The sequence below is a fragment of the Anomaloglossus baeobatrachus genome, chromosome 2 (genome assembly GCF_048569485.1).
Source record: "Anomaloglossus baeobatrachus isolate aAnoBae1 chromosome 2, aAnoBae1.hap1, whole genome shotgun sequence".
In the NCBI taxonomy this organism is placed as follows: domain Eukaryota; kingdom Metazoa; phylum Chordata; class Amphibia; order Anura; family Aromobatidae; genus Anomaloglossus; species Anomaloglossus baeobatrachus.
Window position 1 is genome coordinate 184,950,946 of NC_134354.1, and position 27,967 is coordinate 184,978,912.

Genomic DNA, 27,967 nt, shown 5'->3' on the forward strand with positions numbered 1-27,967 from the left:
GTGTGTCCATGTGCATGCTAAATTTGTGTCTCTGTTTTGCACGGAAGCATGTCCGTTTTCATCACGGAACACGCACACACGGACCCAATGAAAGTCAATGGGTCTGTGCGCACGCCTAAGTGACACGGACGCATGTCTGTATGCTCCGTGTACGTTTTGTGCTTTTTTCATGTGATGTCGGTCTTTTTTTCTTTTTCTGTTTCGTTCTCTCCCTCAGTCCGTCGGTCAGTCGGTCTCTCTCTATGTCTGTCGGTCGGTCTCTCTGTCTTATCTGTCCCTCTCGCTGTCTGTCGGTCAGTTCCCCCCCTCTCTTATACTTACCGTTCCCCGATCTCCAGCACGGCGCTGCACTGCTGTTATAAAAGCTCCGGCGGCTTTTACTATTTTGAAAAAGCCGGCCGCTCATTAAACAATCTCGTATTCCCTGCTTTCCCCGCCCACCGGCAAATATGATTGGTTGCAGTGAGACACGCCCACACGCCGGTGGGCGTGTCACTATGGAGCAGAGAAATAAATAAATAAATAATTTAAAAAACCGGCGTGCAGTCCCCCCCCAATTTTAATACCAGCCAGATAAAGCCATCTGTAAGTTACAGTAAATAAACACACACACCTGAAAAAATCCTTTATTTGCAAAAAAAACACTAACAAATACCCTCATTCACCACTTTATTCAGCCCGAAAAAGCCAGCGTAATCCACGGAGTTCCAGCGTCGCTTCCTGCTACATGGAGGTGACAGGTGCTGCAGAAGACAACGCCGCTCCAGACAGCTCCATGCACATACCATAAAAACGGACCTTAAAAAACGGAAAACGGACCCGAAAAATGACTCATATTACACGCACGTGGTTTTCAAGGACGTGTGTTTCAGGCCTTATAAGTATTCAAAATCTCAAATAATTAAACAAACCTCCTGATTTTGCCAGTCCATCAACAAAATTCTAGCTGCCATTAAACAGCTTGTGTCAGCTAAAAATGATGTGTTATATCTCTCTCACTTGTAACTGTTATGTTGGGAAATGAAGTTATTTGTATAGGATCTGCATCTTCTCCCATACAGCCCTGATAACATTGGGCAGTGCTCTGCTAATTCCCAGGGAGGGATAAACTTTCTGTATGTTCCCAGGAATGTTTCTGCTCTGTATCTGCTGGGTTTTGTCTTCTTTGCATTCCTTAGTGACAACACGAATTGGTGTATGACTGTTGATTGCATCTGTATGTATACTTTATCTTCTTATTATATTAACTCCTTATAATAGTTTTTGTTTTTGTTGCTGTATTAGGTTCTATTTGTGTATGAGGTTTTATACATTTTATTTTTAAAGTGGATGTCCACTACTAAAATATTGATGTTGATGACCTAGATAGCTCCGCTAAATCGGTAATCAATATCACATTGGTGTGAATTCCACACCCGGCACCCTCAGCGATCATCTGTTACTAGCTATGGAGTACACAGCGGAATACGCTGGTTTAGACAAATAAGAACTGATCTGCAGTACCTGGGATCAACCAATAAACAATGTGATGAAATGTGTAGTTGGAAACAGCTGAACGGTGGAGGAGCAATGTGTGAAGCTCACCCGTGGAGGGGCAGTGTGTGAAGCTGATCGGTGGAGGGACGGTGTGTGAATCTGTCCGGTGGAGGAGTGATGTGTTGAGCTGACCAGTGGAGGGGCGGTGTGTGGAGCTGACCGATGGATGTGCAGTGTGTGGAACTGACCGGTAGAGGGACGGTGTGGTGTGTGGAGCTGACTGGTGGAGGGGCGGTGTGTGGAGCTGACTAGTGGAGAGGCAGTGTGTGGTGCTGACCGATGGAGGGGCGGTGTGTGGAAGTGACCAGTGGAGAGGCAGTGTGTGGAGCTGACCGGTGGAAGGGCGTTGTTTGGAGCTGACCGGGAGAGGCACAGTGTGTGGAACTGACTGGTGAAGGGGCGGTGTGTGAAGCTGACTGGTAGCGGGGCATTGTGTGTAGCTGACCGGTGAAGGGGCGGTATGTGAAGCTGACTGATAGAGGGTCAGTGTGTGAAGCTGAACAGTGGAGGGGCGGTGTGTGGTGCTAACTGGTGGAGATGCGGCCACTAAGCATATTGACATAGCAGTGAAGTAGACAACACTTACTCTGTTTACCTATGGCCTCTGCTGGAGCTGATAGAAGTTGATTGGCTATTGGCTGTTTGACCCTTACCGATCACATAGTGGTTACCAATCTTAAAGTTATATCATCAAATTCTTAGTAGTTGAAAACTGCTTTAAGGACAAAATCTTGGTCCTCATAACATTTATTGTTTAGAATTCTTTTTGGAGGAGAAGGGTTGTAAGGGTTTGAAAAACTACAGCTTTTCTTCAATCTTTTATGAGCTATGCCTTTACTATTGTGTAGGCTTTAATGCACTATATTTTGAATGTATAGCATGGAATTTTATAGGTTCCTTTAAAGCATCTCTTCTTTCCTAAAGTGTCATTCGGCAGCCCGTTGGAAAGCTTTACTTTGCCGGAACAGAAACTGCTACTCAGTGGAGTGGGTACATGGAAGGAGCAGTACAAGCTGGAGAGAGAGCCGCCAGAGAGGTACAATTTCTCTAAAATAATTATACAAGTAATTGATAATAAAAAAGCAGCAATGTTCCTAAAGGTGAGTGGTACAATCTGCTTGTTTCACTAATTATCCTTAAAAAACATGAAACAATACCAGGAAAATTCATCCACAGAAGCTCTGTCTGCTCTTCTGACCCCAGTGTGATCAAAAGAAGGCCTTGTTGAACATTGAGGTTGTTGATTAAATATAAATGAACACATATCCACAGACATTGTTTCTCATTATCAAAATTAAATGTTTTAATGAGGATCTGGTCCCATTTTGATGGTGTATTTTTCAGTTAAACTTCTCATCTGAATTCCTCTTATCAGTTTTCATGGCCTTTTAATGCTTTAGAGCCCTCTAGTGGAGTTGCTGCCAATTACACATCACTTTTGCCTTTGATCTCTAACTTGTACCTCATTCATACATGCACCATACATATATCTGTATTCTTTCTTATAAACTGTTCCTAGATAACAGCATATATTGTTTTATGGAACTGTTCACACATCTATAAAGCCATATTTCTCTACATTAAGTATTTTTATATATGTGTAGCGACATAATGTGTCATGCGGTGTTCTGCTCTTAACTCACCAGGTGTCTTGGCGTCTTCAGACTCTGTTCACACTGCAGAGTCTGACACGTCTCCTGGGGCATTTAAGTTGCTCAATCAGAGCGGGTCGTCACCTGGTTTTGCTCTCTATGGTGTCCAGTCTAACGGGAGTTAATTCCTGCTGGTCTGTGAATTGCTGCTGTGAGCACAGGTTATCGATGACCTATCACAGCCACCTCCACCCTTTACAAGATGGTGGAACCTGGGGTCCTATGTTGATGACAGCTTTAGCTGGATCCAGCGACACCTGTCTTGTGGTTTTGATCCATTGGTGTGTGGTGGAAATATCCTTGTTGTTTGTTTATTTCCTCCTTGTTCTTTGTTTCTCCCTGAGCACGTATTGTCTTTTCCTCTGTGTGTGCTTGCAGTGTGTTTGCAGTGTGTTTGAGCTTTGGTTTCACCTGTTTGTTGCTATTTGTGGGATATATTTCTCCTGTCCTAGCCCTCCTCTGGGTCAGGGTGTGGGGGTGTTAGACCAGGGCTTTTTAGGAGTTGGCTTCGCGCTTGCGGACCAGACCATGCCACCATCAAGTGTACCTCTGGAATAAGGGATAGCTTAGGGTCTACTAGTCTGAGGGCCGGTCTAGGTGCCCCTCCCTTCCGTTACCATATTACACCCCATGACATGTATATAGAAGTCACGGTAGCCCCCAAAAAATTTAAATCCATAATATGGGTCATTAAGGGTATAAATGAGAGGCAGTATATTTTTTCCATGTCTGTTGACTTCTATTGAGAGAGAGTGTGTAATAACACATATCACTACCATTTTTTAGAAACGTCTTTGATGGAAAGTTCACCAGCTGTATGAAAAGCAATGATTTTCTATTGAAAACAAGGGCGACAGTCTGTCGCTGGCTTTCACTTCATATCAGTGCAGAAGACACACCGCAATCCATATGAAATGTTATCTATGTAAATGTACATTAAGCTCCTATGTACAAAATATTATTAACTCTTCCTGTGCCATGATGTTCCTTTTAAGACATTGGCGTAAAACAGTTAGGCCGCCCATACACTTTATATAGTTATCAGCCAAATAATGTCTCTGCCAGCAGCTATCTCGCCCGACTCTCTCATACAATGGAACACTCGCTCTGCTGAGCGCTCCTATGTATTCTATGGGACAGCTGTTATACATGGCTCATATATTAGAAAATATAAAGGTATCGCCAGTCCAAACCCAGACATACTGAATCCTTATCTCCCTCAATAATCATCTGTAATGGGCCTCGATACAGATTAAACTGTCAGCTAAAGCCATTGATATAAGCTGATTCAACTGACTTTAGTTTAATGCATATGGAGGCCTGATTCCAAAAAAGTATCACTTAGTTTTTTGGGTGAAACAGTTGTGACACAATCAGAGTTCCTAGATGTAGCATGTAGCAGAGCTCAGAAAGCTAAGCACACCCACACCACAGCTTTCTGTCTATACTTCCTATTGACAGTGCGCTGCTTATCAGAGAAGGAGATGTGGTTGGACTAGGGCTCGCAAGCTCTTTAGTCCTGGTAATGATTATCTCCTGGTGATAAATTATTAACAGTGTGGAAGCAACAGCCTAATAAGTGACACATCCTTTAATTCAGTGTTTCAACCCATACATCATGATATCCTCAGATTGCGTAGTAAAGACTTGCTGAAAGATTCCCTTTAATTAAAATTTCTGTATATTTACAGCATTGAGATGGAGTGGGGCTCTGAAGCTGATAGCAATCATTGATTGGAGTGCCAGTGGGTTGTTACTGCAGTCTTCTCAATGACCTTCCGCCCTTCCATGTACAAAAGCCTATTAGACCCAGCCAACTGCTGGCTATCAGTGTAATATGGACAGGTATAATAAACTGCAATGCAATACTTGTTTATTGCAGTGTATACACATTCCCCCTTGGTTAAATGTAGCTTGTCTCCGAGCTACAGGATAACAATAAAAAACTAAAAAATAAATATTTAAAAAATTAATAAATTGACAAAATAGTTTATCCTCTTTTGTGATCGTTGATGGCATGATTTTACTAGGCTACAATCACATTGCAGGTATCATGCACCCACGCCTGAACTAATGTCTTGTGACACTGTTCCGATTGATGCGCTGGTATAAATTATATCTACTGGTGTGAATGATATGTACTGGTATAAATTATATGTACTGGTAAAACTGATGTACACCTGATATATTCTTGTAAATGTACATTCCGCAGTGCTGGGCATCTTTTTCAGGACTAACATCATATTAAAGAGGTGGTCCACTACAAAGGAAAGTGGCCACATTGATGTAAAGTTAAGACAGGAGGCTTTTTCTAAATATCTACTGTTGTCAGTTTTGTCTGTGAGCGGCGCTATCGCTGTCCGCTCATCTTCATGACGTGACCTTGTCACATCAACTTCCGAAATTTGAAGTTGACCTGGAATCACCAACTCAGGACCCAGTCTCCTTGAGCGACTGGGCTGTGGGTGGAGTTTCATTGCACGTCACAGCCCATCATCTTGCATGTTCTCTCCTTCATCACAGAGCACTAAAGCTCCGTGCACAGCCTAGTTACTTGCGGAGACTGTGTCCCGCCTCGTTGGTGCCGGGACAACTTCCAATTCCGGAAGTTGACTTGACATCACCGGACATCAGAGGTCACTGCAGCCAGGGGTCACGTAATGGGGATGAGCGGACAGCAATAGCGCTGCTCACAGGCAGAATTGACAACAGAAGGTATTTAGAAAAAGCCTTCATTCTCAGCTTTACATGAATGTGGCCACTTTGCTTTGTAGTGGATCACCCCTTTAAGCAATGGGGTACATGTAATTTCCTAATACATGTTTGTAGAAATGCTATAAAGGTAAAACTTTATTTTAATTTAATTAGGAAGGGTGTGTTGTTTTATTTGCTAAGTTTGACAATCTTTTTTTAAATATTCTCATAAAAGTCATTTTTTATTCTTCAAATCCATAATTTAACTGTTCAACCCTGATCAACATTTAGTGGAAACTGTTCTATTCCAATGATTATACGCTTCCACACTGTGAAATTATAAAGCTATAAGATGCATTACTTGTTCTTACAGATAATGTGCAAAATGGGACTCATTGAGGAAAATGAAATATGGTTGCCTGAACCAGAATCTGTGGTAAGTTCTACATCAACTTCAATTCCTATAATTAAAGGTTGTGCTTAACTCAAGACGAGACAAAAACCTTTTCTCCATAACACCCTTTCTTGCGGTTCATTATCTACCGATCCCCTCTAGCTGAACAATATAAGCTGCGCTCTGCAGAGACAGATGATGGGAATTGAAGCTGGTGGGAGGCAGCTGTAGGGAAACTGTGCTAATGATTATCATTTGTAAATAAGATATGACTTCAGTTCTTCCATATTACCAACACTTAGCAGCTGATCTCCTATTAGTTTTTATATATTCTGACTTTTCTTTGAATACACATTTCTATGTCCTGTGCATTGTGTGACTGAGGATTAGTGCCGATGAATCCCATTACCAATTATATTGGTTTGGTGGGGTCACTGGATGGTTCCCACAGCAAATTTGGATCACACCCACACTCCAGCGTGTGGCTCAGATCCATTGGCTCCAGTGGCATTGCCAGAGCTTATAATGACATATGCGTTCACCCTGCATAAATAAAAAAAAAAAAATACAGATAAAATATAAATCTCATAAAATATGCTGCTATAAGATCATTTTCCAAATTATAATTCTAAATAATAGAAATACAGTTACCAAATAACAAATATTGTCATCTCAGTTCTGTTACTGATCAAAGTTTACTAATCTAAGACCAATATCGCTACACATGGGCAAAATAATGCTGCCACACCATGGCCATATATTACCACCACATAGTGTCTGTATATAACCACATCTTGTAACTAAATGAAACCTACTCTGCTAAAACCAATATACCAATAATACCATATACAAGGTAGTATTAATATTGCCACATAACACCATGGCCATATATTGTCAGCATATACATTGGTGACCAAATAATACCACCATACTGATCATTAAGAAAAACTACAATACTGAAATTACTATGACCACAAGTGACAGGTATACAAAAAAGCTTTTATATATGGTCTGTTGTGTATAGCAGGAGTCTCAAACACACGTGGGCCGCATGCAGTCCCTGAGGCTGCTTCATGTGGCTCGCTTGCACTTCAGATCTCTTCTCAATCATGACCCGTCTCATAGCCGCCGACCACAGCGCTTCTTTTCAACTGAATGTATGTCCTTGGATGCACATTCAATTGAAATGTTTTGCAGTCGAGAGACCAGCTCTCTGCACCATAATGCCAATGCCAGCTGATGGCCAATTGGAAACCAGCAGCTGACGTTTGCATGCCAACGTGCAGCTGTGAAGATAAGAGGATGCCAAAGGAATAGAGCAAAGTTGGGAAGGATCTTTTTTTGTGTATGTGATGAGCGGCACAGTAGGGGATATTGCTACAAGATAGGGACCAGGATGTGGCACATTTCTACAAGAAGGGACCAGGATGGGGATATTTCTACAAGATGTGGACCACAATGGGGGACATTGCTAGAAGATGGAGACATTACTACAAGAAGGGAAAAAGCATGGGGACATTACTACAAGATAGGGACCAGAATGTAGACTTTACTACAAGATGAGGACCAGAATGGCGGAGATTACTAGAAGATAAACACATTACTTCAAGAAGGGGAACAGGATGGGGACATTATCCAGAATGGGGACATTTCTACAGGATGGGGACCAAATTGGGGACATTATTGCAAGATGGAGACAAGGAGGGGGACATTACTAGAAAATGAGGACCAGGAAAGGGGACATTACTACAAAATGATGACCAGAATGTGGGACATATCTTTAAAATAGGCACTAGAATGGGAACATTACTGCAATATGTTGGGCAGAATTATTATATGGTACTACTTGTAAGACAATATTACTGTATGCGGCCAATTAGGGGGACAAATTGTAAGTATGTAAAAAAAAAATCAAAATAAAGCATGAAAAAAACATTTTGTCACTAAAAGTACAGGTTTGTGATCACCATATCCGAATTGACCCAAGCTATAAGACTATTCCATAACCCATTTAATGAATGCCAGTTTAAAAAAAAAAAAAAAAACACGCCACAAATGTTAAAAAATAATGATTAAAAGGTATTTATAAAAAAATATGGTATCACTAAATGTCACTTCGACATGGAAAGAATATGGCCCCCAATTCAAATTTTTTCCTGTGCATGGCCCATATACCCAGCAGAGTTTGAGACCCATGGTGTATAGTGTATGTGTATAGTGTATGTGTACAGGTAATATATTGATCACCAGTGACATGATACACATTAGCTTTGTAGATAGTATTTAATGTATACAGTTCAGGATTATCCAGGAATATCCAGTGACGTCTCCAGTTGAAGTAATTCAGGTTCTTCTTCATCCAGTGCTATTACTATGAGCACCCGCAACACTTTTTGACACCCTTCTACTCTACGATGTACGAAGAAGAAAAGCAACATGGGGCCACCCTGGTGCCCTACAGTAAAATACCAACAAAAAGAAAAAAACTAAAAAAAATAACTTTTATTGAATCCCAGGAACAAGGAGCAGATGGTTCTGTAAACATCATAATTGGCTTAATAAAGTGCTTGTGAGGATCCAAAATTCACAATAAAATTGGACTTTTTTTTATAAATTTTGATTCCTCACAAGCATTTTATTGAGTTATAGGGTTATTCTTATCTCCAAGATCCTATTCCAATATGTAGTAGGTGTAATAATATTAGCAAATACCTCCAAATAGAAATTTAGTATAGTTCTCCTGATATAGTAATTAGGGATGATCGAATATCTCAAATATTCGGCTTCGCAAATATTCAACGAATAACTCGCCGCTATGCGAATATTCGATGCGCAATGTATGTCTATGGGAAGCCCGAATAGTTACGAATAGTTGTTATTCGGGTTTCCCATAGACTTACATTGCACATCGAATATTTGCGAATAGCGGTTGACCTATTCGGAAAATATTCGCGAAGCCGAATATTTGAGGTATTCGATCATTCCTAATAGTCATGTCTCTTACCTCATGTGCAGGGCATTGCAGCTTAGGTAGCCATAGTTACGTCTACTCATATAGTCAGTTAGTTAGTTAGTTAGTTTCTTGTGGTTGTAACCATGGATACTTACTCTGCAATGCCCTGCACTTGAGGTAAGAGACATCGCTATATCAAATAAACTAAACTACATTTCTAATTAGAAGTATTTGCTAATATTATTTCTTCACAATTCTCCCAGACCCATAATTATTCCACGCTTGCTATGTTTTTTTTAGGCGTTTGCCCCCTTATTTGATTTGTTTGGGTGTCTAAAATGGTCCGCTGGTCTTGCCAATATCAGTGAGTTCAGGTTGTGCACAGATATTTTACATTTCTAACTAATACCTTTGTTTCCCAAGTCTTACAAGTATGCTGGTTTTGGCCTTGGATGCATTTGTTTTATTTTTAATGGTAAAGTGCAAAAATGATTTTGGAAGATTGTCTCCTGTGTTGCTTGTGTGAAAGACACCGGCAAGGGACGAGATGAAGCAGTGAGTGACACCAGCCTGCCCCCTGCTAATGATTTGCTTGACGGTGGTGCTAGAAGCTGTGAGGTGGGGTCACTCATTGATTTTATCCCCGTCCCCTGCCGACGTCTTTCAAAGAAGCAACAGCAGCGGCAGAGAGGAGGAGAGTGTCAACACTGCACAAAGCTCACCCCAGCATCCTTTACATAGGATCCAGGACGTCTTCAAAAGGGGCAGCAATGCAAGAAACTGAGAAGTAACTGCAGTGCTGCCCCCTACTGACCTGTTCCAGGAGGGGCAATGGATGCTGTGGGGAGTGACTGCAGCTCCAGCCTCCTGTGATGTTACATTTTAGACTCCCCTCAAACGAAACGTCACAGGAAGAGCAGTAAAAAATACACCTTTAGATATTAGATAGGAGAGAAGTGTAGGGAATTGTATAATAAAGATAATTACAAAAGTGGCTAGCAGTAAAGATAGTTAGAAAATACATTTTAGGTGCCGGACCACCCCTTTAAGCATAGATCCTATATTTATGCTACCTACCATATTTTTTGGACTTTAAGACGCACTGGACCATAAGACGCACCCTGATTTTAGAGGAGGAAAATAAAATTTTTAAGCAAAAAATGTGGTCATGACCCACTGTTTTGGGGCGAGGATCTGCTGCTGACACTGTATGGGGGTAATTTAAAAATTAAAAACAATTTTGATAACCAGCCAAGATAAAGTCTCACAGCTGGGGGCTGGTGGCTGGTGGCTGGTATTCTCAGGCTAGGGAGACTCATGTTATTGGGAGCTCCCCAAGCCTAAAAATATCAACCAGCAGCCGCTCAGATTTGCCGCATCCATTAGATGCAACAGTCCTGGGACTTTTCCCAGCTCATCCCGATTGCCCTGATGCGGTGGCAATCAGGGTAATAAGGAGTTAATGGCAGCGGCCCATAGCTGCCACTAAGTCCTAGCTTAGTGATGGCAGACGTCTATGAGACACGCCCTCATCACTAAACTGTAAGTGAAAGTAAATAAACAAAAACACATAAAAATCCTTTATTTGAAAAAAAGACAAAAAAACCACCCTCTTTCACCACTTTATTAACCCCTAAAAACCCAGGTCCGATGTAATCCACACGACGTCCCACGACGCATCCAGCTCTGCTACATGTGACAATCACAGAGAGTGGCCATAGAACACGACCGCTCTCTGTGAGGGTCAGGCCGCAAGTGAACTGAGCCGCCGGAATCAGTGATGACTCCAGCTGTCACCCCACATCACCTGACTGAAGTCACCGCGGATCTCGCGGTCACTTCAGCCGCGGCCGGATTTACAGTAACAGGTGGAGGACTCCCGCTGTATACTCACCTCTCCTCACTCCACGCAGCATCGCTCGCTTCATGTCTGTGCAAGCTGACCTGTGTGGAGCCGTGTGTACAGCGATAACATCATCGCTGTGCTCACCACTCTGCACACACATCAGCAGGCCGGCAGACAAGAGGACATTGTGATGCTGCAGGGGAACAGTGAGTATACCGTACTTATTCACTGCCCCCCGCGCTGATGATGGTGCACGGGGGGCAGTGAATACAGCCGCACATGATCACTCCAGGCTGTTGTGTTTGGGGTGAACACGCGGGCCGGCTCTTTAGTATGCGTGCATCCCTCGCCCATCATCCCGCCCACCTGTCAGCGCCGGAATTCAGGGCTGAGAGATGATGGGCGGGATGATGGGCGTGTATATCAAATGAGCGGACCCACATGGTCAGGGTAGCGCTTCTACAGCCTGCTCCTGCCTCTGATGACCCGCTCCACCACCACCGCACCCACCTTCACCCACTCCACCACTACCATCAGACTATAAGATGCACCCCCCACTTTCCCCCAAAATTTTGGGGGGAAAAAGTGCGTCTTATAGTCCGAAAAATATGGTAATATGTAATTGCACTATAATAAGGAGTCACTGACTGCTAAATAGTTAAGATCACCATTTTAAAACAAAGACACTAGTAAGTACAGTATAAATTTGGAAAACAAAAAAAATTCTAACTTTTTCTTGTCAGTTTTAATAGTTCTGGAATTATTTACTAATACGTACCATAAAAAGCCATTAAAATAGTACAGTATATTCCTATGTTTTACTGTGTTCCCAATAATGGATAGCCTCCAAACATTTAATGTATTTCACAGACTAAGAATTCTGGAGTTTGTCTAAAATATAACTTTTATTGAAACCGTTAAAAATTATCCACCTATAGTGCCCTATGTTGGACACCATAATAAAACCTTGCCGTGCGTGCCGTATTGTGACCTAAACTGCACGTGTTTAACAGCTGCTGTCAATCTTGTTTTTGATTGATATTATTATACCAAGCACATAACTGCAGACACTTATATAAATTGCCCTGAATGCAAGGGGTGTCTGTGTGCTTTATGTATGGTATTGGTTTAACAATCTAATATATAAAGCTCAGTGTATGTATGTGTGTATGTCCGCCAAAGGAATTTGCATCGTCGCATTTACAATCCCGAAATTTTACACAGACACCCAATGTGACTCAGGGAACGTCATAGACTATGTTTGGACTGGAAAATTTAACCCCGCGCTTTACAGTTACTTTCCAAAATCCTGCCTCCATTAAACTGAATGGAGGTGGGAGCTACAGGCTATTAATAGCAAATGGCAGTGGTTGCAATAGGAACAAAATAAACTGTTAGTATAAGAAGCTTATGTGTGATGTAATAAGATGTCAGTGAGGAGACGGACAGACAGAGACAGAAAGAGATAGACAGACAGACAGAGGCACAGAGACAGACAGGCACAGAGACAGATGGGCACAGAGACAGACGGGCCAAGAGACAGCCCTGCAAAGGGACAGCCCTGCAAAGGGACAGGCGGGCAAAGGGACAGGCGGGCAAAGGGACAGGCGGGCAAAGGGACAGATGGGCAAAGGGACAGACGGGCAAAGCGACAGACGGGCAAAGCGACAGACGGGCAAAGAGACAGCCCTGGAAAGAGACAGCCCTGGAAAGAGACAGCCCTGGAAAGAGAAAGACCTGGAAAGAGACAGCCCTGGAAAGAGACAGCCCTGGAAAGAGACAGCCCTGGAAAGAGACAGCCGGGCAAAGAGATAGATGGAGAAAGAGACCGCCCTGGAAAGGGACCGCCCTGGAAAGAGACCGCCCTGGAAAGAGACAGCCCTGGAAAGAGACAGCCCTGGAAAGAGACAGCCCTGGAAAGAGACAGCCCTGGAAAGAGACAGCCCTGGAAAGAGACAGACGGGGAAAGAAACAGCCGGGCAAAGAGATAGATGGAGAAAGAGACCGCCCTGGAAAGAGACCGCCCTGGAAAGAGACAGCCCTGTAAAGAGACAGCCGGGCAAAGAGACAGCCGGGCAAAGAGACAGCCGGGCAAAGAGACAGCCGGGTAAAGAGACAGACCTGGAAAGAGACAGCCCTGGAAAGAGACAGCCCTGGAAAGAGACAGCCCTGGAAAGAGACAGACGGGGAAAGAAACAGCCGGGCAAAGAGATAGATGGAGAAAGAGACCGCCCTGGAAAGAGACAGCCCTGTAAAGAGACAGCCGGGCAAAGAGACAGCCGGGCAAAGAGACAGCCGGGTAAAGAGACAGACCTGGAAAGAGACAGACCTGGAAAGAGACAAACGGGGAAAGAGACAGACGGGGAAAGAGACAGACGGGGAAAGAGACAGACGGGGAAAGAGAGAGACAGACAGACACACACATAGAGACAGACAAATAATTAGAGAGAGAGACACAGAGATGGAGACAGACTAATACAAATATAGACAGAGAGATAGAAACAGACAGACAAAGACATAGACACAGACAGACAAAGGAAGACACAGACAGAGAAACAGACAGACAGCGAGACACAGACCGAGACTGGGAGAGAGACAGAGAGACAGTTACTATCCCGGGCAACGCTCGGGTACTACAGCTAGTCTAATATACAAAGCTGAGTGTATGTATGTGTGTGTATTTGTCCACTAAAGGAATTTGCACCGTCGCATTTACAATCACAAAATTTTGCACAGACGCACCATGTGACTCAGGAAACGTCATAGACTATGTGTTGTTGGGAAATTTTAACCCCGCAATTTACAGTTATTCGCCAAAAAACGTGCCTCCGTTAAAGTCAATGGAGCTGGGAGCCACAATGCAGCCAGAACTTCAGAAGAATGCCCAGCCATGCAAGGGAAAGAGACAGATAGATGCAGACAGACATGGAAAGAGAAAGACAGACAGGGAAAGAGAAATACAGACAGGGAAAGAGATAGAGAGACAGAAAGGAAAAGAGACAGGAAAATAGACAGACAAAGAAACAGACACAGATAGACACAGGGAAAGAGACAGACACAGGGAAAAAGACAAACAGTGAAAAAGACAGACAGACAGGAAAAGGGACAGACAGGGAAAGATAGAGAAACAGACAGAGACTGGGAGAGAAACAGACAGACAGTTACTATCCCGGGCAATGCAGCTACAGCTAGTAGTAACTAAACCTCTGATTGCCAATCACGCAGCATTATTGTATGTATAGGACACAACTATGGAAATTTTAATAAACATCCCTAGACTGTAGGGTGTATGTATGCTTGATCCATAATACGGGTTTGACTATGGTGATTGAACAATGCTGAGCAGCACCTTTAAAACTATATATGTGCTGTGCTACCTAAAGTGCCATTTTAATGTACTATGGTGATTTCTTTCCTAGAAAAAATGAGTGTGGTTTGTGAATGAAACATATTTGTATTTTTTTATAATTACATTTTTTTGTGTCTTCCAACCCAATTATCTATACTATTTAGTCGGATTCTGTTTTTCCTATCTTTTTCAGTAGTAGTTGATTGTAACAGGATAGGGAACTTTTATTCACATTTTATTTATTTCTTATGCCGAAAAGAGTAACATAAATGTAAAAATTGTTGTGAATCTAGCCTAATGTGAAGATCAATAATTTTTTATGAAGATCTATTGTTTCCTTGTCATCTGACATTGTGGTCTTTTCCTTTTAGGATGTTCCTGCTCTACCGTTTGATAGATCATTCCTGGAAAGAAATCTGCCATCACCTCAAGGATTACTTAGGTTCATTGGCTCCTCTGTGTTCATTGCTTCAGCAGCTGCTCTTGGGCTCTTTGCATACAAGAAAGGGTTCATCACTCGTGGTTAATCAGTTCACAACACCGATTTTATTTTCCTGAATGATGACAATCTCCTCATACTGTTGTGTCATTTTTTTTCTCATTATCCAAATTGTCTTTATGTTAACTCACCAAAAGCCACACGCCACTTAAACCTTATCTCTTAGATAGCTGATTAATATTGATTGTGACATTGATTTCATAGGAAAACATAATAGGTAATATTCATAATATTTTTTATTCTTAACACATTCTGTAATCATGATACTTTCACACTTTACCTCATATACTAATATCATTAATGCTACACACTATGCAGATTCATAAATAAGCTCAGGATTAACAAGGGAATTGTATTTTGTACATAAAATATTCAGTTCCTGACCCCTCAAATACAACCTAGTCATAATGATAAAAAGGAGTCTTTGTACTAGAATTGTTTGGGCACAGTCAATATCATAGTCTTTCAGTGAAGCGTGGTTTATTATTAACCTGAGGACTGTGATGAGCAAGAATTTTATTAAGCAATATCTTCCTGGAGAAATGGTATAATATATATATATATATATATATATACATAAATAAATATATATATATATATATATATATATATATATATATATATGTATATTTATATATATATATATATAAATATAAGTTAGTGGTGGTATTACATTCTGAATCTTTGAGGTTCCTTGAAGTCATTAATGCTACCAACAGGGGGTGCAGGTACACAGGAGAGATGTAGAGCTCCTAGGTGTAATGATGCATCTGCCCTGTAGATGTCACCAGTATCTAGATGGGGAGGTAGCAGAATGGTCGTACAAGCCAAGAGTCAGAGGCGGGAGGTCACGTCAGTGCAAAGGTGAAGAGGAGCCAAAGTCACATGGAAGCCTAAAGTTGGTGGCCAGGAGGTAATGTTAGGTACAGATGGGGAGCAAGCCGAAGTCAGAAGCCAAAGGGCAACATAAGTACAAAAAGGGGGGAAGTGGGACTGAGGAAATCAAACAAATGGAGGGTCAGGGAGCACAGACAAGATGGAAGGAGTGGAGGACAGGGGGATAAGTTGGGGTAGCGGGACGAGGATCAGAACAAACTCATGGGAACCAGAAGCACACTCTACAGAGCAGGAACTATCACTGGTGAAGTTCCAGAGGAAACAGCCCACAGACAAAGCAAAGTGATTACCGTAACAAGGCACCAAACAAGCCCCACCCACCGGAAAGGACCCAGGGAATGCAAACAAGTGAGCAATAGACAAAACCTAATGGCTCTTTAAGGAGCAGAGCCAAAAGTGAATCGTGACAAATTCTTTGTCTTTCACTACTTGCTCAGGTTTTTTTTAAAGAAAAATATTAGTTGCTGTTACTATGTGCCTCCATTATTGGATAGATGCATCTACACTTATAATATACTAGTCACTTATAGACGATCTATGGAGCATAGCCTGTATAGTTTCAGCTTTGTTTTATCTTGTTTTTTTGGGATTTTTTTTTGGGAAAGTGCAGAACAATATAATAATAAAAACAAAAGACTTCATTGACATGTATACAGATTGCAATGCCTGACTGACCACAAGTCTTTCTACCCAAACTTATAGCCTCATAGACCCATATTAGGCTTTAAGTTTCCGTCAGAAGACTCACTGCCATACTAAGCATGGCGATCTGTATACGGACTGTGAAATATGCTTGTGTAAACCCGGCCTTACTAAAGACAACTTTTACAAGAGTCACGTATACTTTTCACAAGAGCTAAGCCCTGTGCTTTTAATGTATTATGTCTTAAACTACAGTATTAATTTATAGTTCTGACAAAATCATGCACCTTGCATTATAAATTTAATACAATTTTATAATAATGGTATTCGCTAATATCTATTTTTGCTATTACATACTTGTCCAGTATATGATCCAGTCTTGTGCACCCCCGACATGAAACAAAGGAAATTAAATGAACAAATGCAAGCAAAATGTTCAAATCATCTCAATTTATTCAATATTAATTATGAGTGACACACACAGAAATACATACACTTACACACCTTGGTTGCTATCAATTAGGGTAAAAATAGTTGTCTGAAGAATGTTTTTCCACTCTGCCTGCACGTGGGCACGCATATCATTAAGTTCCACCTCTGGCAGTTCCTTTTGCATTTGCTGTCCAACACTGTCCCAGATGTGCTCAATGGGAAATAAGCCCGGAGAAACTACAGGACATGGTAGAACATTTAGGCCACACAGGCTGCTCCCAGTATCCCAAGCATCATGCATCCTGGCATGGTCATATTGAAAACAACTATTTGGATTTGGATTCTTTGGAGGAATTGCCATACTACTGGTTCAATGACCAAGCAAATTTAACGCCAAGCTGTTAGTGTACTTAGAATGAAGAATAGAGGCATTAAAGGTTTATACATTATGCTACTCCACACAATATCCCCAGGAGTAAGACCTGTATGACGTTTCCTCATGAATACTTCTTAATTACATACTCCACAGCTCTCTAAGGCTAACATGGAGCAGAGCATGACAGCTGTGGAGGCTGCCATGAAGGTCTATCCTCTTTAACAATGATTCCTACTTTTGTCTTGTACACAATGAAGTCAGAGATTGACCTACACACCACGTGGACAACGTCATGATAGTCCTCATAAGAGAATGTCACCGTAATACAGGTTCTAATCTCAGGATTATAATGTGGGATTGCATGTCCAGTAGCCTGATCCCTCTGATCATCAGTCTAGGTACACTAACAGCTCAGCGTTACATTGATTTACGTTGAACGAAAGGTTCGGCCATTTCTCCAAAGTGTTCTGGGAGCTGTTTTTCAACACGACAATGCTAGGAAGCATGTTGCTGGTGCTACTGTGAGCACCCTGTTTGGTATTAATGTGCTACCATTGCTTGCAATGTACGTCTATGGACTTATTTCTCATTGAGTTCATCTTGGACATCATTGGTCAGCAATTGCAAAAACAACTGCCAACAGTGGATCATGATAATCGGTGCACTCAAGTGCAATTAGAGGTGGAGAACATTCCTCAGTCATTAACAATCTCATAGCTAGCATTCCAAGATGTGTAAGTGTGTGTATTTCTGTGCATGGTGCTCATACTTGTGATGCGCATACTGAATAAATTGAGATGTTTGGAAATATTGTTTCCAATTTTTATTATTTTCATATCATTACCATGTCTATAGATTCTCTGATTTTTCTGACTCCACAACTTTTCCATCTTGGTATTGAAATTTCAATTTTGAGGAGTGTATACCCAAAATTTAACTAACAGCAGTTTTGGTACATATTAAATTAACTCCATCCAGGTGTTTAAAAAATAATGCATCATTTACATTTCTCTGACTATTAACAAGTGCACCAAGATAAAAAAAAGCATACAGACACTATCTTGTAATTTTACCACTTATGATAAATGTACTTAATACAGCGATATAGGCATATTCAGTATTCCATAAGAAATTGGTGTTAAAACCCCTTTTAAATGTGATTACTAGCTTATCAATAATTTATATATTAATAGATTGTCTGAACCATGTGTTTTTTATGAGCTTGGAACACGTTGATGTTGCTATTTTATTTAGATTATATCGAACAAATTTGAAGTTTAGTTGAAACTATCCATATATTACATATAACAGAGAGAGAATCTTTTTTATATATTAAATATATTGTGTTATAGTCACACATTGACAATCAATATAAACTTCACAGTATTATGATTTTCCGCTAAAGAACAAATTTATTTCAATTAAAAAATGTTGTTATAAAGGTAACTCATGAAGTCATGCCTCTTTTCTTTTCACACTAGTGTTTGTCTTCTTTGGTCATTAAAAGGTTAGGTTCAAACATTGGATCGCATTTTAGATTATTGGCATATCCTCTGTATTTTTTCTAATGTTCTTCAATTGGTGCTGTATAGTGGTTCTTCATTTTTTATATATGTTCAACCCACTTACACCGTCATGGCCAAAAGTTTTGAGACTGACCCAAATTTTGTTTTTCACACCGTTTGTTCTTAGACAAATTTATGAGTGACAAAGCAACAAGATGCGTAACAGCGATAATCCAATATGATTTTCATCACTCAGAGGTTAAAGCAGCACTTGCATTAAGTTTTTTATTCATGAAATATGTGTATTATGTATGTAATGTAGTGTAAGGCCACGTTCACACGTTCGGTATTTGCACAGTATTTTACATCAGTATTTGTAAGCCAAAATTACGTGTGGAACAATCAGAGGAAAAGTATAATAGAAACACGGGCATCATTTCTGTATTTGTCACCCACTCCTGGTTTTGTCTTACAAATACTGGTGTAAAATATTGAACTTGTGATCACGGCCTAAGTGTGTTATATACTCCCCTATCGTGCCTCTCTCTGGTGTCCAGTGCTGTACTTCCCCTCTTCTGAGTGACGTCACCACAATCGAGCAGTGAGTGACCAGCCTGCTCAATCAATGCTCTATGCATGAGCTGCAAGTCTTTTACAATAAAAGTCTATGAAGCCTCATTCTGATGCTACCTAGGCTTATACTGTAAAAGTCACTGGTCACACAGAGCGCAGAGTGACCCGGACAGTCTTTACAGAGCTGTGACTTCCAGGCTCAGACTGGCCCACTGGGAAATCGGTGAATGTTCCGATGGGCCCCACTGCAGGGCTGACACTGACAAGAGATGGAAGGATTCTCCCCCTCCGATCCTAGCACAGCTATTCACAGCTGAGCTAATCTGATTGCATAGCAGCACTCTCCCTCCTTCTCCTGCTGTGCTGTCATCAGGTATTGGAGAGTTCCAATATGGATGCAGATTATCAAAGCAGTGAAAAGCGGTATTAAACAAAACCTCCCCTGCAGAGGTGCCAATCTGAACATCTTCCATCGTCCTTCGTCAACACCCCCCGATGCGATGAGACTGTGGGTAGGGGGTCAGTGAGGTTACCATGGCATCCACATGCCATGCAGTCTGCATACTCTCACTCCTCTCTGACTCCTCAGAGTAAGGGCTTGATGAGGCTGTAATTGGTGCTAGGTGATTGCAACAGCTGCCCGACCTCTCACCTCTCTTCTGTTGCTGTTATCATCAATGAGACTCCTTCCTAGAGCTCAGAAGGCTGGTAGGAGAATCAGTTTTCATTGTTAAAGTGGTTTTCCCATCTCCAAGATCTGATTCCAATATGTAGTAGGTGTAATAAAAATATTAGCAAATACCTCCAAATAGAAATGTAGTATAGTTCTCCTGATTCCCTATGTCGCTTACCTCATGTGCAGGGCATTGCAGGATCTTAGATATCCATGGTTGTAACCACTAGCAACTAACTAACTAACTCTGACTATATGCGTGGATTTTATTTGAAACTGATATGTGTAATTGAAAAGTGCATCCATATGCATCAATTTTTGGAGAGTGGAGACCTGTCTATATATGCTATATGTGGGGTAGTGGGTATTTGGCTATGTATGCTATATGTGGGGGAGGGAAGACTAGGCTATATATGTTATATTTAGGAAATGGGAGGACTAGGTTATATATGCTATATGTAACACACTCAAACTGCATTATACGTATATGTACACACATTAAATGAATAGAAAGCTTATTGGGAGTTTCTTTAAAAGAAAAAAGAGTCCGGTGAGCCTTCATGGCCAATGCTGTTTCACCTGCACTCTTACTTTCTCAAGATCCCATGTGAATAATTACATTCCTCCCCTTTATATACAAAATCGTATTTTAATGAGATATGAAATATGCATTTTTATAAACACACTAGAAGGTGGCCTGATTCTAACGCATCGGGTATTCTAGAATTTATTGTGTAGTTAATGTATGTTTTTTGTTATATATATCGATGTTGTTGTGTGTAGTTGCCAGTGTTTGTGTAGGGCACTGTAAATGTTCTGGGTGTTGTCTGGGTGGGGGTGTGTGAGAGCGGTGTTGTATGTGTGTTGCGTTGTGTGTGTTGCGTTGTGTTGTTTGTGGAGCGCTGTGTGTCTGCAGTGTTGTCTGTGTGTGGTGCTGTGTGTGTTGGGCGGTTTGTGTGGGTGTGGAGTGCGTGTGTGCTTTGGGGGAGGTATGTTTTGTGCAGTGTGTGTGTTGCGCGGTATGTGCGTATATTTGTGTATGCCGCGGTGTTTGTGTGTTGGGTGTTTTGTGTGTGTGCGGCGTTATCTGTGTGTGGGTGTCTGTGTAGGGCGGTGTTTCTGGTTCCCAGTTTGTGTGTGGTGTGTTGTGCAGTGCGCGTGTGGTGCTGTGTGTGTGTTTTGGGGGGAGGTGTGCACCCCCATCGTGCTCCATCCCCCATGCTGCGCACTCCCATCGTGCTCCATCCCCCATGCTGCGCACCCCCCATCGTGCTCCATCCCCCATGCTGCGCACCCCCCATCGTGCTCCATCCCCCATGCTGCGCACCCCCCATCATGCTCCATCCCCCATGCTGTGCACCCCCCATCGTGCTCCATCCCCCATGCTGCGCACCTCCATCGTGCTCCATCCCCCATGCTGCGCACTCCCCATCGTGCTCCATCCCCCATGCTGCGCACCCCCCATCGTGCTCCATCCCCCATGCTGCGCACCCCCCATCGTGCTCCATCCCCCATGCTGCGCACCCCCCATCGTGCTCCATCCCCCATGCTGCGCACCCCCCATCATGCTCCATCCCCCATGCTGTGCACCCCCCATCGTGCTCCATCCCCCATGCTGCGCACCCCCATCGTGCTCCATCCCCCATGCTGCGCACTCCCCATTGTGCTCCATCCCCCATGCTGCGCACCCCCCATCGTGCTCCATCCCCCATGCTGCGCACCCCCCATCGTGCTCCATCCCCCATGCTGCGCACCCCCCATCGTGCTCCATCACCCATGCTGCGCACCCCCCATCGTGCTCCATCCCCCATGCTGCGCACCCCCCATCGTGCTCCATCACCCATGCTGCTCACCCACCATCGTGCTCCATCCCCCATGCTGCGCACCCACCATCGTGCTCCATCCCCCATGCTGCGCACCCACCATCGTGCTCCATCCCCCATGCTGCGCACTCCCATCGTGCTCCATCCCCCATGCTGCGCACTCCCCATCGTGCTCCATCCCCCATGCTGCGCACTCCCCATCGTGCTCCATCCCCCAAGCTGCGCACCCCCCATCATGCTCCATCCCCCATGCTGCGCACCCCCCATCGTGCTCCATCCCCCATGCTGCGCACTCCCCATCGTGCTCCACAGTCACATCAGACAGTATACACGCACAAATCTGATCGCATACACTCACACCCCACTTCTCCCTGTGCCCGCCGGTGGGCGGTCCCAGCAGCTGTGCTGCACGCCGTGCTCCTCTGCCTTCTGCCGACACGCACACATCCGATCGCATACACGCACACATCCGATCGCATACACGCACACATCCGATCGCATACACGCACACATCCGATCGCATACACGCGCACAAATCCGATCGCATACACACGCACACATCCGATCGCATACACGCGCACACATCCGATCGCATACACGCGCACACATACGATCGCATACACGCGCACATACGATCGCATACACGCGCACATCCGATCGCATACACGCGCGCACACACACACTGACGATATCGCACATACGCGCTCACACACTTACAACATCCGGAGATACCACATGCTTCCGGCTATGTGATCCTCCGGCAGGTCCTGGAAGGTCACTGCACGCACAGTATCGCCGCCGAGAAGTAAGCGATATCACTGGATGTTGTGAGTGTGTGGATGCGATCTGATGTGTGTGTGAGAGTGAGTGAGTGTGATCTGATGTGTGTGTGTCTGTTCTTATGTGTGTGCATGTGTGTGTGTTCCGCCGCTGCAGGACCTTGATGCGCTCACCTGCTCCCGGTCGGCGTCTGGTGAGTATGACTGCGGGGTCTTCTTTCGTCTGTCTTCTCTCTTCTGGGGGTGCCCGCTGCCTATAATGAAGTGTCTTGCAGTGTCTTTAACTCTTTCACCACTGCATGACACTTCATTATTGACCGCAGCGTATGCCGGCTCCCTGCACATGTGTACCGGGAGTCGGTGTTCGCTGGTAACCATGATACACATCGGGTAACTAAGGGAAGCGCTTCCTATAGTTACGCGATGTGTATCATGGTTACCAGCGTACACCGGCTCCGTCACGATCCCAGCATCGCAAGGTTATGTCCGCCGGGGGCGGGGCCGAGTGTGCCAACGTGTGGTGGGGGCGAGCGGGCGAGGCGTCAGCGTATGCCGGCTTTCTGCACATGTGTACCGGGAGCCGGTGTACGCTGGAGGGGGCGATGCGTGCGGAGGGCCGGGGCGAGCGGCTAATCCATGCGGGGGGGCGGGGCCAGGCCAAGGCGAGTGGCCAATCCGTGGGGGGGGGGGGCGGGGCCAGGCCAGCCCAGCGGCCAATCCGACAGTTGTCACGCCAACGACACTGTCACGGTGACACAATTTTGGAGCAAGACAGACAGACAGACAGACAGAATAAGGCAATTATATATATATAGATTAAAAGCAACATAACTCCATAAATTCAGATTATAGTTTACTTAATAAAAAACAGTGGATATAGTATAACTGAATATTAGTTTATCATTATATAGTATTCATTTTTTCTGTATAAATAATATTTCTTACAATGTATCTGACAAAAATGAGCAATCAGTCTTCTCATTAAAAAGAAGGCGGGCTTTACACGCTGCGACATCGCTAGCACTTACCCCCGTCACACATTCGATATGTGGTGCTTGCTGCCGTAGCGAACATTATCGCTACGGCAGCTTCACACGCACATACCTGCTCTGCGACGTCGCTGTGACCGGCGAACCGCCTCCTTTCTAATGGGGCGGTTCGTTCAGCGTCACAGCGACGTCACAGCAGCGTCACTGAACCGTCGCCCAATAGAAAAGGAGGGGAGGAGATGAGCTGCCGAAACATGCCGCCCACCTCCTTCCTTCCTTCTTTTCTGGTGGACGCAGGTAAGGAGATGTTTGTCGTTCCAGCGGCGACACACATAGCAATGTGTGCTGCCGCAGGAACGACAAACAACATCGTACCTGCAGCAGCACCGATATTATGGAAATGAACGACGTGTCAACGAGCAACGATTTTTCACGTTTTTGTGCTCGTTGATCGTTGCTCATTTGTATTACACGCTGCGATGCCTCTACCTGCGCCGGATGGGCGGCACTACCGAAGTGACCCCGACGATATATCGGCAGCGATGTTGCAGCGTGTAAAGTATCCCAAAGTCTGTTGGCAGCCCTGATTGCCTGTTCCCGCTGAGCCTTTCGCACTTCAGGCTTCTCGTTTCTCTTGGACATAATTTCAGCCAAAGAGGCACCAGTAATGGCTCTCTGGAACTTTACAGCGCGACAAGTATGTTTCTTCTGGACTTCTTCCGACTGCCCCTTGTGCTTCCACAGGACCTTCCAGGTAATCTGATGTGGGTTCCTCTTGGACAGGAACGCGGACTCGCATTTTGCATTAAGGAACTGGAACACCTTCCTGTCACTCCTGGTGTACCGCCACCCGTGCCCCGGGTAGATCTTGTAGCCGCTGAAGATGCAGAGCTCGACATTCATGGCGCCGGCTAAAATAAGTCTGTTGGCAGATTTTTGCTATGTAATCTGGTAGTATGAGATAAGACCTGAGACATACATTTCAGCAAAGTGTCATGTCTTAGCGATCTCGCTATGTGAGAAGTACCCCTAGCGACATCGCTGCTGAGTCACAGGTTTTGTGATGTATCAGTGACCTCATCAGCGATCTCGCTGTGTGTGACACTAAGCAGCGACCTGGCCCCTGCTGTGAGATCGCTGATCGTTACACATTGCTCTGGTTCATTTTTTGCTCGTTGCTCTCCCGCTGTGAAGCACACGTTGCTATGTTTTACAGCGAGAGAGCAACGATCTAAATATGCAGGGAGCCGGCTTCTGCGGACGCTGATAACCAAGGTACACATCGGGTAACTAAGCAAAGCGCTTTGCTTGGTTACCTGATATTTACCTTGGTTATTAGCGTACTGTAATGTCCTGGAGGTGGATCCACGGGACCGAGCACCGGACTCCCCCAGAGAGGCAACCAGGAGCGAACCTCTATACAGGGACTGTCCGATCACCCCTCCAGAGGGCCTAGATTCACGGTAGCCGGAACACTAGGGGTACGGAGTATGGGTCCTTCAGAAGTCTGTACGGGAGATGACTAATAGTCCAACGGGAACCGTAAGCAGGACGGATGACTAGAACTGGGTACAGGTGCCGAGTAGTAACAGCAGGCGGGGTCCGGATCCTGCGGGACGTGCAGGCTGAAGTATCCAGGTGGAATCCAGGATCGGTGACGGGTTCAAGCTGACGGAAGATGGCGGGATCCACAGCAGACAGTGTTGTGAATGTTAGTTATGTTTTGGCTGCTGGGAGGCTCCCTCTGGTGGCCAGGAATGGTTTGGACTTGGACCAGGTGTGTTGTGCAGTGGGTGTTTCCTTTGCCAACTCTCTGCTTATTTAAGTCCTGGTCTGATTGCAGGCTGTTGCCGGATGTCAGTTGTTCTTTGTATCTCCAGCCTGCTTAATCCTGCTTTACACCACATCTACTCCAGATCAGTGCTTGCTCTTTATTTATTGTCTGGTTCTTTTGCTTATCTGGGTTTGTCATTTGCTGTGGTTGGTTTCAGGTTATTTGCTTGCAGGGATTTTCCCCCTCATTGGATTGTTGCAACCGACTTCTCGAAAATCCCTGCAGCGGTTTTTGGGGTTTGCTAATTTTTACCGTAAATTTATAGCCAATTTTTCTGCCATTGTCAAACCTCTGACGGATTTGACAAAGAAGGGAGCTGATGCGGAGCATTGGACCCCTGAGGCCATTGTGGCCTTCCAGGAGCTTAAAAGGTGATTCACTTCTGCCCCAGTTCTGCAGCAACCTGATGTGTCTCGCCCATTTCAAGTTGAGATCGATGCCTCAGAGATCGGAGCAGGTGCTGTTCTGTCTCAGCGAGACGCTACTTCGGGTAAACTTAAGCCCTGTGCCTTTTTCTCTCGGAAGTTTGCTCCTTCTGAACGGAATTATGATGTGGGGAACCGGGAATTATTGGCTATGAAGTGGGCATTTGAAGAGTGGAGGCATTGGTTGGAGGGGGCTAGGCATCAAGTTGTGGTGCTTACGGACCACAAGAATCTCATCTATCTGGAATCGGCCAAGAGGTTGCATCCTTGGCAGGCCAGGTGGGCTTTGGTTTTTACCCGGTTTAATTTTGTGGTCTCTTTTTTGCCGGGCACCAAGAATGTTAAGGCCGAAGCCCTTTCCAGGAGTTTCTGCGCTGACTCTTTGGAGGTTGTCGAGCCGTCTACTATCCTGAATGATGGTGTAGTTTTCTCGGCTATTTCGCCTGATCTGCGGTTGGCACTGGCGGAATTTCAGGGGGATAAACCTGAGAGATGTCCTACAGGGAAACTGTTTGTCCCGGACCAATGGAGAGACCGAGTTGTCTCTGAGGTTCATTGCTCTGTTTTGGCGGGTCATCCTGGCATTTTTGGTACTCGGGATCTTGTGAGACGCTCTTTTTGGTGGCCTTCCCTATCCCGAGATGTCCGTCGTTTTGTGCAGTCGTGTGGAGTTTGTTCTAGGTCCAAGCCCTGTTGTTCACGTTCTAGTGGGCTATTATTGCCTTTGCCTGTACCTAAGAAACCTTGGACGCACATCTCTATGGATTTTATTTCAGAGCTTCCCGTCTCAGAAAATGACTGTGATTTGGGTGATCTGTGACAGATTCTCTAAGATGGTCCACTTGGTTCCCCTATCTAAGTTACCGTCTTCATCAGAGTTGGTGCCTTTGTTTTTCCAACATGTTGTTCGTTTGCATGGTATTCCCGAAAACATTGTTTCTGACAGAGGAGTGCAGTTTGTATCCAGGTTTTGGAGGATTTTTTGCTCCAAATTGGGTGTTCAGCTGTCTTTCTCCTCGGCGTTTCATCCTCAGACCAACGGTCAGACTGAAAGGGCTAACCAGACCCTAGAGACCTATTTACGGTGTTTTGTTTCTGCGGATCAGGATGACTGGGTTTTGTTTTTGCCTTTGGCTGAATTTGCCCATAACAATAGAGCTAGCTCTACCACATTGGTGTCCCCCTTTTTCTGCAATTTTGGGTATCACCCTAGGTTCCTCTCAGGGCAGCTTGAGGCGTCTGACTGTCCGGGGGTGGATTCGGTGGTCAATAGAATGCAGCAGATTTGGGGGCAGGTAGTGAATAAATTGTTTCAGTCCTAAGAAACTGCCCAAACGTTTGCCAACCGGTGTCGGACTGTTGGTCCCCGGTTTAAAGTAGGGGACATGGTGTGGTTGTCCTCTAAAAATATTCCTATGAGAGTTCCATCTCGTAAATTTAAGCCCAGATTTATTGGACCTTATAAGATTTCGGAGATTATTAACCCTGTATCTTTCCGTTTGACTCTGCCTGCGTCATTTAAGATTCACAATGTCTTCCATAAGTCCTTGTTGAAGAAACATGTGGAGCCAGCAGTTCCTGCAGCAGCGCCTCCTGACCCTGTTTTGGTACAAGGGGATCTGGAGTATGAGGTTGAAAAAATTCTGGATTCCCGTCGCAGTAGGCGTCAGCTTCAGTACCTTGTGAAATGGAAGGGTTATGGGCAGGAGGATAACTCTTGGGTTGTGGCTTCTGACATTCATGCGGACAGGTTGGTTCGCGCCTTCCATCATGCTCATCCCGAGCGACCCGGTTGCGTGGGTGAGGGTTCGGTGACCCCTCCTCAAGGGGGGGTACTGTTGTGAATGTTAGTTATGTTTTGGCTGCTGGGAGGCTCCCTCTGGTGGCCAGGAATGGTTTGGACTTGGACCAGGTGTGTTGTGCAGTGGGTGTTTCCTTTGCTAACTCTCTGCTTATTTAAGTCCTTGTCTGATTGCAGGCTGTTGCCGGATGTCAGTTGTTCTTTGTATCTCCAGCCTGCTTAATCCTGCTTTACACCACATCTACTCCAGATAAGTGCTTGCTCTTTATTTATTGTCTGGTTCTTTTGCTTATCT

The 27,967-nt window shown here is 44.3% G+C and overlaps 2 protein-coding genes across 2 annotated transcripts in view; one reads left to right on the forward strand and one right to left on the reverse strand.

Annotated features, from left to right (window-relative positions):
• LOC142291190 (amine oxidase [flavin-containing] A-like) overlaps positions 1-18,716 on the forward strand; it is a 133,752-nt gene extending 115,036 nt beyond the window's left edge. Inside the window, exons 13-15 of the mRNA XM_075335537.1 lie at positions 2,461-2,572; positions 6,256-6,318; positions 14,796-18,716. Coding sequence (XP_075191652.1) covers positions 2,461-2,572; positions 6,256-6,318; positions 14,796-14,951 — 331 coding nt within the window. The 3' untranslated portion in view covers positions 14,952-18,716. The remainder of the gene's footprint in view (positions 1-2,460; positions 2,573-6,255; positions 6,319-14,795) is intronic.
• On the reverse strand, positions 17,265-24,515 carry LOC142288243 (large ribosomal subunit protein eL24-like). Its single transcript, XM_075333496.1, has 2 exons — positions 24,204-24,515; positions 17,265-17,303 (listed from the first exon to the last, which is right to left on the reverse strand). Exons 1-2 carry the CDS (start codon positions 24,513-24,515, stop codon positions 17,265-17,267), a joined length of 351 nt encoding a protein of 116 aa, XP_075189611.1.
• Between the last annotated feature and the right edge of the window lie 3,452 nt (positions 24,516-27,967).